The 9,361-nt window shown below is 51.7% G+C and overlaps 1 protein-coding gene across 1 annotated transcript in view; it reads left to right on the forward strand.

The window, feature by feature from the left end:
• SPTB (spectrin, beta, erythrocytic) overlaps window positions 1-9,361 on the forward strand; it is a 132,936-nt gene that overhangs the window by 55,916 nt on the left and 67,659 nt on the right. The window contains 1 exon segment of the mRNA XM_010846823.1: window positions 1,495-1,693. Within this exon segment, the coding sequence (XP_010845125.1) occupies window positions 1,546-1,693 (148 nt within the window). The 5' untranslated portion in view covers window positions 1,495-1,545.

Raw genomic sequence — 9,361 nt, forward strand, 5'->3', positions numbered from 1 at the left:
TTTGTCTGCCTCACAGCCTCCCCACCCCCGCCCCCTTTTGTCCTCTTGGATAGGAAGGCTCTGGGCTCCCTGTTCTCTTTTACAGACTTGATCTTGGAGTCTCTTAAGCTCCCTGGGGGGGATGACTGAAGGACAGGTACAGTTTAGGCAGTTAAGACTGAAGGGAAGCCCGTCTTGCTTCAAAAGCCCAGGACATCAGGTCCCAGCCTGGCTGCTCTAGCCTCCCTCTCCCTGACCTTTTCTCCCTAACCTTGCCCTCATCCTCCAGCTACATCATAAGATTGCTAAATTTTGCCATACCCTTTCTCACCATCAGAACTTTGCACCTGCTCTTCATTCCTTTTTTTTGGACTTGTTCCTTTCCATCTTCCCTTTACAGGATGCCTCCAAGCTCCCTCTAGGAATCCGCTTAAACTCTCTTTCCCCTGACACCCAGCGTCCAGCATGTGTCCCTCACGCTACCCTTCTTTCCCAGTTGTGGCACAGCATCACACTGTATTGTATGTGCTTCTTTAATCATCCCGCTTGCTGCCGTGATATAAGCTCCATGAGGACAGGGCCCTTCTGTCTCATTCATAAGGTGCTATGCCTGGCAGAGTACCCGCCACCTCGTAGGGAATTGGCGCATATGTGAATTAATCATGAATGAAAGCATAAACGTGATACATGACAGGCGAGTAAGGACCCAGTGCTCCTGCCGCCTGTGTTCACAGCACGGATGAACACACACAGCTCTGTTGTCTGTGGGATCCCCTCGCCACCCCACCCCACCATCATGCTGATGGCCTCAAAGGGACAACAGGCTGGTCTGGCTCCACGGTCTGTCCTGAGATGCAACCAGAGAGCTTGTCCAAGCACCTGGGCACACTTCAGAGAAGGCAAAAGCAAGAGCCAGCTCTCTGACTGCTGGCTGCAGGCCAAGAACTCAGAGGGCTCTCGGGAGCCTCTGGGAGGAGTTAACGTTCCCCAGTGCAGCTTCCGGGCTGGCGGCACCAGTGGCATCTCAGAGCTCATGCTTGCCTCTCTCCCCACTCATTCACGTTTGAGTCAGACTCCACCAGCTCCCAGCTTCTCCCTCTCCTGCCCTGTCCCCACCTCCCCTCCAGGTTGGGTCCCCAGGTCATAGGGTAGCGCTGCTCTGCCCAGTTCGTCCCTGCCAGCCTCTGGCTCCCAGGAGAGCCACCCGCCTCTGTGGCCGTAGCAGCGGGTTTGGAGGAAGCAGGCTTGCTGCGTCCGACATCTCCACCTGCTGGCCGTCCTGACCCTTGCTGCCTGCAACCTTCTGTCCCCGCTGGCACTGTCCCTGTTACTGCTCTGCAATATTTTCTACTGGGTGACCCAGTGACCCCTGGTCAGCTGTGGCCAGGCACAGGGCACCATGTGCTGCTCCCACAAGGATCTGCTCCTATTGGCCGCTCCAAATAAGTTTCCCCTGAGACAAAGTCCGAGGGGCTGGGCGCTAACCCTCTGACTGTGTTACTGTCCCCCCACCAGGGACCCTTCCATGAAGACTGAGGCAGGCGTAGCTGCGGACAGCCTGCTGACATGACATCAGCCACGGAGTTTGAAAACGTGGGCAACCAGCCACCGTACAGCCGGATCAATGCCCGCTGGGACGGCCCGGATGATGAGCTGGATAATGACAACAGCTCAGCCAGGCTCTTTGAGAGGTCCCGGATCAAGGCCTTGGCAGGTACTCTTTGGGCCATGGGGGTTAGGACAGCCTCTCTCCTAATCCCAAGGTTCACTGCCCTTCTGCCTGTGATGAATCCCCTGGGTGTGTTGGCGTGAGCCCTGGCAGGGAGGCGATGGAGACGTGGCCACGTGGCTCAGAGGCCAGGGCCCCTTGGGACTGAGCACAGGGTAGGCAGCCTCTCGTCCCACGTGCCCTCAACTTTCTTCCAGGCAGGAAGTCGTGCCAGGTGGGCCCTGTCCTCTGCCTCTGCCCTGAATGACCTGTGGCTGCAGTCAGAAGTAGAAGAGGTCTGGGCGAAAGAGCCTGTGAGGGGTGGGTCAGCTGGGCAGAGGGGCTTGGGCCTCATTCTCTACCTCGATCTCCTGCCTGGTCCTGGATAGGGGAATTCTCATCATCTCCTCTGTGGCCCCAAAAGGAAAAAGGGTGATTTGATAGGAAATGGAGAACAGATAAGATCTTCCCCACACTGCCTCAGAGAGGAGGATTTTCTGGACTAAACCTCTTATACTTAAACTGGAATTAGATTTTTACTTAGCAGGTTCATAATAGATGTGTGTGTGTATGTGTGAGAGAGAGAGAGAGAGAGAGAGGGAGGGACGGAGAGGGAGAGAGAGATCTTCAAATCTCTAGTAGAAAGGGCTTCTCTTTCCCCTGCTGGCTGAGAGCTGATTCTTGAGATTTTTTTTTCCCCCACCAATCACTATGACCATTGCCTCTCTGGAGCCTGTCCCAGGGTAGCTGTGTTCTGACCCTAGGTCCTCAACCAATAAAGAAAGCTTAGGTCCTGTGGTGATGGGTGTGTGTGGCTTTATCCCAGGAAAGGGGTGGATTTCTTCACCTGCTCCATCAGTGACTGGCCCAGATCAGAGTTGTTTACCCGTCGTTGGTTGTTCCATCTTCCGCCTGGTACGAAGGGCACAGCCTTTCCCGTAAGCACTCTCTGGGGTGATTCTCCCTCTGCCAGTGCCCATGGCCCTCTCTAAGGTTCCTGGTGGTTCTCTTCCACCTTCTCTCCCCGCATTCAGCTCCCTGGTGCCCAGTTCTCCAGCATCTGGAGGCATGAGCAGGGCCTCTCTGAGACAATGACGGCCTCTCTGAGACCATGACGACCCCTCATCGCAGGAGTGTCCAGGCCTCCCATCCCTGTAAAAGGGATGGTATGTCTCACTCCTTGTGGTGGGGGGGAATCTTTTCAGGTCTCAGCCATCACCTGTTTGGTCTTTGCTCTTTGCAGGAAACTCCCTTTCTTCTTCCCTCATTTCCTCCTCGCCACCCCTGACCCCACAAAATCCTTCCTTGGTTTTCCCTGGGAATGTATAACAGCACCAGTCCCTTGCCTTTGCTTATGTAATTTTAACCTCTTTAAATAACCAGGCTTGAAGCCCTTGCCTTTGCCAGTCTGGTTTGACTTTCTCTGTGTCTTGTGCTGGCCAGGTCTGGCTGCAGTGACCCTGAGATACACCTAGGGGGAGAGGGTACCATACTCTGTAAAGTTTGTCAAAGGGCAGCTTGAGGGGTGGGGCTGTCTTTTGTGTTTTACAGATAGCCTGTTTTTGAAGAAACCAGCGTAAATTCCATTTTAACAATTATCAGTCATATGCCTACTATATGCAAAGCCGAACCTCTACCCAGACATGAACGTGGATAAGGGGGAGCACAGAACTGGACTCAACATAGTATCTGTCTCTGAGGAGTTTATGATCTATTAGGGAAATAAATGATGTTCATAATTAATTAGCAAGAATAGAATTAGAGAAGAACTATGGGAAAGACACATAATTAAATAGCAATGAGAGAACAAAGCGGGAGACACAGGGAGAATCGGGGACTTGTTTGTGGAAGAGGTGGTCCTTGGGCTGGGGACTGAAGGGTGTGTGTGTGGCTCACAGGACAATGGTCTTAGAGTTGGCTGATATGCATGGCAGCCTGGTCTGATTGATGCGCAGCCTGGGAAACTGGTGGAAGTAAGTTGAGCCGGTTGATCGGGAAAGGGCGTCCTTCAGCCTGTGTATTCCTCACTACAAGTGTGCATCTCCTCTATCATAGCATCTGAAAGCCCCCCAGGAGGAGCAGAACCACAGAGTATAGAGTTACATGCCTGGATCTTAGCCATTTAGAACATCTGGCTAGCAAGTAAACATGCAAGTTTGGGGTCTATTCAGGGTTTTGTTTGTTTTTTTTTTTTAACAAATAAAACCCTAACCAGTTAACTGACTTTCCTCTCCTGAGTGTCCACTCTGAGTGATCTGTGGGAGAAGCTAAAGCTTTGAGAAGGTCCAAGGTAGAGTGGCCGAATTGACCATTCTGGTGGGTGGGTGGAGCAGAAGCAAGGAGCAATAGCCTCCCACACCCAGATCCCCACTAGTTTTAACTTCTTGATGTTTTTCTCTTCAGTGCCATCTTTGGGGCTCCCCTCGCAGTCTAGGCAGCTGTCAGCCTCTCCAAAGAGGCTGAGGGAGCTGAAGCTACCTTTGGTCTGCGCCATTTCTGCACTCTCCACGGCCACTCCCCCACTCCTAGGTGTATTACTGCAAGGAAGGCATGCAGCCCTGTTTTTCTTTTAAGATGGTGGTGATCTGCTTCATAGGTACATGTGGCAGGACTGGAGAGGTTCGCCTGGCCTTTTCCACCTGAAATTGAAGGTCCTGGAGTGAGGAGGAAAATGTCACAAGACCCAGATTCAGGTCCTGGTTCCACCATTGAGGCTACCACCTTGTAGGACAGTTCAGTCAGTCTCCTGTTTTACAAAATGAAGACCGTAGTGTTTTGCCAAGGTTGTTGTGAAGATCAAGTAAGATAAGGTTTATGAAAGTTTTGTATTAATTAAATCCTTTGATGAATGTTAGTATTTACAGGAAGTCTATTTGGGAACAGTATTTTTTTTCCAGCTCAGCGGCTTGTGGGATCTTAGTTTCCCAACCAAGGATTGAACCCAGGCCCTCGACGGTGAAAGTGCAGAGTCCTAACCACCAGGCTGCCAGGGAACTCCCAGGAATAGTAATAGTATCTTTCTGTCCCTTGTCTTCTCCCAACTTCAAATATATGAGATCATCAGTCCAGACAATGTCCCAGTTACCTTGGCCATTCCGGGGCCATTTTCTTCCCTCCTAACCACCACCCTGCTTTGTCTTAGAAGGGTTGGGTCTGAAAAGGAGCCAGGAACCAGTAAAATTAGGCTAATGCTTGTGCCTGGAGCTCTTGGCTTGGTCTCCAGGGACCCAGGGGCCATGGAGATGAAGCCCCCTGCTATGCAGCGCCTTCTTCCTAGGCATCCAGTCTGGATCCCAGGTGTGTCTCTGCCATTAGCTGGGTGATGGAAGACCCGAGAAACCAACAATGACGGGACCTTGTTAGATGCCCTTCTTAGTGTGGCAGTGCCTCCTGATCCCTCTCTACTTAGTGACCCGTGGTTAGAAGACTTGCATTTGGTTAAGTGGACTCTGTCTATTCTGCCTCCTAAGTCATCTTCCTCTGAGCTCCAGAGGAGACAGTCTCTTTCCTGCCTTTCAAATCATTCCCAGCTCTTCTCCTGGAGTCAAAATAAACAAGCCATCTGGTTATTCTGCCTGGAAACCTCCACCTTGGTATACAGATACCTGACTTCTCTCCAGAATGAATTACTCTGCATTTGAAACTGGATCAGCCTGACTAAAGCAAAGGGGGAGATGGGTAAGAAGATGCTGCAGGAGGCTGCTGGATGGGGATGGATTTGACCTTGGCAATGCAAGGGGAGGATTGTGAACCTGGTAGGTTCCCGGGCAAATGCTGCTCTCAGTGTTGGCCTCTAAAGCTGGCAGTGCTTCTTGAGGTTCGGTGGCAGGTGAGTCCTGAGGCTTCTTCCCGAACAGGAGGCCGTCCTCTGCTTTGATGCCTGCCTCTGGCACCTGCCTACTTGTGGGACTTGCCTTGATAGACTGGAGGAAGGAAGGCAGCTGGAGAGCCCTAGTTCCCATCCCTCCAAGAGGTTCCAGCCTTTGTGTCTTCCCCTTTGTGTCTCACCTCATCTCCTGTCCTTCATCCTGGGTGCCACCGAGTAAGCACTTGCCGGTCTGGATGAGGGACTGCAGGCTGTGGGGAATTTCTGGCCCGAACTCCCGCCCTCTGTGCCCCCTCTCCTCATCCCAGAGGAGGCCTCTGTGCTGCACACAGCCTTGCACTCGATTGTGTACCCCCGAGATTTGGGTGAGGGCTCTGCCTCGGGGCAGATGTGACCCAGCTAGGGGGGTAGGAGTGGAGGAAAGCAACAGAAAGGTGCCCTGAGAAAAGAAACCCTGTGCCTTATCCTTGCCACATCCCCTGCCTGTCTTGCGCACGCACACTGCTCAGCTTCCCCGCCTCTCAAGTGCCGCCTGCTGTGTAACTTCCAGCTCCTCGGTGTAGAGACATCTGGACGGCGGTGATGCAGAGAGCAGACTGGGACCTCCTGAGGAGGCTGTGGGGAGGGGGGAACCAACATGGCCTTCCTCCCCTTCTTTGGCCCATTGAACACTTACTAAGGGACAGACTACACAGAGCCTCCCTTTTAAGACCAAGCTCACGAAACTGTGTAGCCCACTCTGCTTTTGCCTCTAAATCGGAATGCAAGTGATGTTGCGAACTAGAGACGGGCCTCCTCCCCATGTTCTCTCTTTGTTGCCTTCTTGCTAGAAATGAGGTGAGGCCGATGGTGAGGTTGGTCAGGGATGATTCAGAAAACGCCACGGCGCACTGCAGGCTGTGTCCCTGTGCTCTGAAGCATACAGTTGCTCCGCTGGGAACCTGGAACGTCTTTCAGACCCATTGAACCCAGGCCCCCAGGTTAAGGTCTGTGGCCAGCAGGTTTTCCATCGGAGCCTTAGGGGAGTGGTCCTCGGACACAGCAGGCAGTGCTGCTCCCCACCCGCTGGCCTCGACACCCCAGACACTCCCCGGAGACGGTGCTGTGGATTCCTGCCTGATCTTGGTGGCAAAAAGTGATGCTTGGCCTCCCCCCACCTTCCCCTTTCCCCACCTGCCCCAGGATGATGCTGAGCCCAGGTGCCCCAGTTGCCTGAGAAGGGCTTTGTGTCCAGAGGGTGAATGATTTCTTTCAGAAAGCAGGGTTTCACCACGGTTGTGCCAGGAGGGTTCAGCAACTTCTTGGCAGCCTGGTAAGATGACAATTTCAAAAGCAGCTGCTGGAGGCCAAAAGGCATCCATCAGGTGTGCACAGCCCAAGTGTCTCTCTTAAGCTACCTGTGAGAACAAAGATGGTGTCATTAGTGAGAGCTTTTTAAGATGTTTTCTTCTCTGATTTAAAAACATGGAATGGAGTTCTATTTTGAGACCACACATTGGGAAAATGTTCTATTCACGGAAATATCTTTAATCATCAGCCATCATTTTAATGTACTGTCAGAAGAAAAAAAAATAATTGGCTCAGCAGCTTTCTATTGGAGGTCAGCCATTGTGAGTCCCCCTCCTTCCCCTGAGACAAGCCACTGCACAGAGAAGCCTGCCGGTTACCTGTGCAGCCCAACCTACGAGAGAGGCCATTGTGCTGACTGCGCTGTGTGGTCAGGGCAGTTTTCTCCTGCCCAGGACATACACTTTCTCCCATCATCCCCTCTCAATAAAAGCTGTTCTTCCTCTCTGAGAATGCTTTGCAGAACTGCAGCTCTTCCCCTTCTCTGGGTGACTGCTATCTATCATCATGAAGATGCTTTATCAAATATTAATACACCGAGGTTAATAATGAGACACTGTTCCCTCCCCGTGGGGTGCAGTCTGAGTGAGCCATGTTAATAGCTTCCTCCATCGTTAGGCCATTCCTGTGGACTGTCAGCTTCGTTCCCAAAGGCAGGTCCTGACACCAGGCCTTGCCTGTGCTTCTGGCTCCTGGGAGCAGCCGACACCCCCGCCCCTCTACCCCCACGGGGGCCCCCTGCCTGCTGCTTGGCTGAAGAGGTGCCAAGAGTGTCATTTTCAGAGCAACTGAAGCAATTGTTCATTTTCCCTTTATATCTTGTCACAGAGAAAGAATGACAGGGAGGCCGGTAGCTGAGTCTCTGGCAGCATTTTGTCTCCAAACCCTTTGGCCTTCAGACTCTGAAAACTGGATCAACCAGGGAGTCTCATTCTACAGTCTAGTGAGAAAGAAATCGATCAAGTAGTCACACATGAGAGAGTAGCCTTGAAACATACACATTACCGTAGGTAGAATAGATGGCTCAGTGGGAATTTTCTGTATGGCACAGGGAGCTCAACCCAGTGCTCTGTGACAGCCTGGAGGGGTTGGATGGGAGTAGGAGGTGGGAGGGAGGTTCAGGAGGGAGGGGACACATGTATTATGGCTGATTCATGTCCATGTATGACAGAGACCAACACAACATTGTAAAGCAATTATCTCCCAATTAAAAATTTTAAAAAAAGCCACACATGTGTCTTTGTACATGTAGATATGTATGTCATGACAAATTAGGGTAAATGCTATGAAGACTTACTAGGAATTGTGCATTTATAACATAACCCACAGCTTATAATTTGTCCAAGAATGAGTGGGGGCTTGTTTGAGTAAGAGTGTGGGATGAGTGAGTGGAGATAGGAGGGGTGGGTAAGAACCAAGTCACCAGGGGCCTTCAAAGGCCCTGAGTATCCTCAGGGTCCTGGCAGGAAGCAGCAGGTAACTCATAGTGGTGATGTTTGATGAGGGGATTGCTTGCAAAGGACCGGCAGAATTGAAGCATCAAAGGGTGGGAATTTTCAACAGGAAGAGCTATAGGCTTTCAGGACAGAGACTGTGGCCTTCAGGAAAGGGCCTGACAGACGGACGGTGCTGCTCCCGACCCATCAGCATGCATCCCAACCCAGGGATCTAACCCAGGTCTCCCACATGGCAGGCGTATTCTTTACCTGCTGAGCCACAAGGGAAGCCCAAGAATACTGGTGTGGGTAGCCTATCCCTTCTCAAGCAGATCTTCCCAACCCAGAAACTGAACCAGGGTCTCCTGCATCACAGGTGGATTCTTTACCAACTGAGCTATGAACAAAGTTACCATGCATCCCAACCCACCACAAATAAGTGATGTGGTTACGTTTAGCTTTGAAAGATCACTCTAACCTCAATGGGGAGAACAGGTTGCAGAGAGGCTCCACAAATGTCCAGGCAAGAGAAGGTGGCGGGAAGAGTCAGCTTGGGGGCCACCAGGAGCAGAAAAGCGGTTCGTCCCCTGCCGGGGTCCAGCCTCGGCTGATCCAGGGAGTTCGAAGCGGGGACGGCGTCGGCGAGGGTCAGGATACAGTAGCTTCAATTAGATATTAATTAAAGATATAAAGAGTAATAGAATAAGGATAGCTCAGTAGGAAAATTCAGTGGAGAAAAGAGGCTGAGTAGCTTGGTTTACGCGGGGGACCAATAAAACTTCAAGACAAAAAGCTTGCACCACTTACATAGGCCGCAGGTGTCCTTCCGTTCTCCCGAAGGAGAGGAGACACTGAGGCCTCCCCGGTCAGATCTTAGAAGACCAGGCAAAATTAGTAAGCTTGGTGGGTTCTGCGCTCCAGATGGAGACTCAGCCAGAGTGAGAGAGAGAGAGACATGGGGAGACCAGTATTTCGAGAAACTGATCCCAATTCTTTATTTTCCATGGTCTACTTTTATACACTGAGATGTTATGCAAAAGTCACGCGGGGTCAGCAGTCCTGACT

Source organism: Bison bison, unplaced genomic scaffold (genome assembly GCF_000754665.1).
Source record: "Bison bison bison isolate TAMUID 2011002044 unplaced genomic scaffold, Bison_UMD1.0 scf7180017864239, whole genome shotgun sequence".
NCBI classification, from domain to species: Eukaryota; Metazoa; Chordata; class Mammalia; order Artiodactyla; family Bovidae; genus Bison; species Bison bison.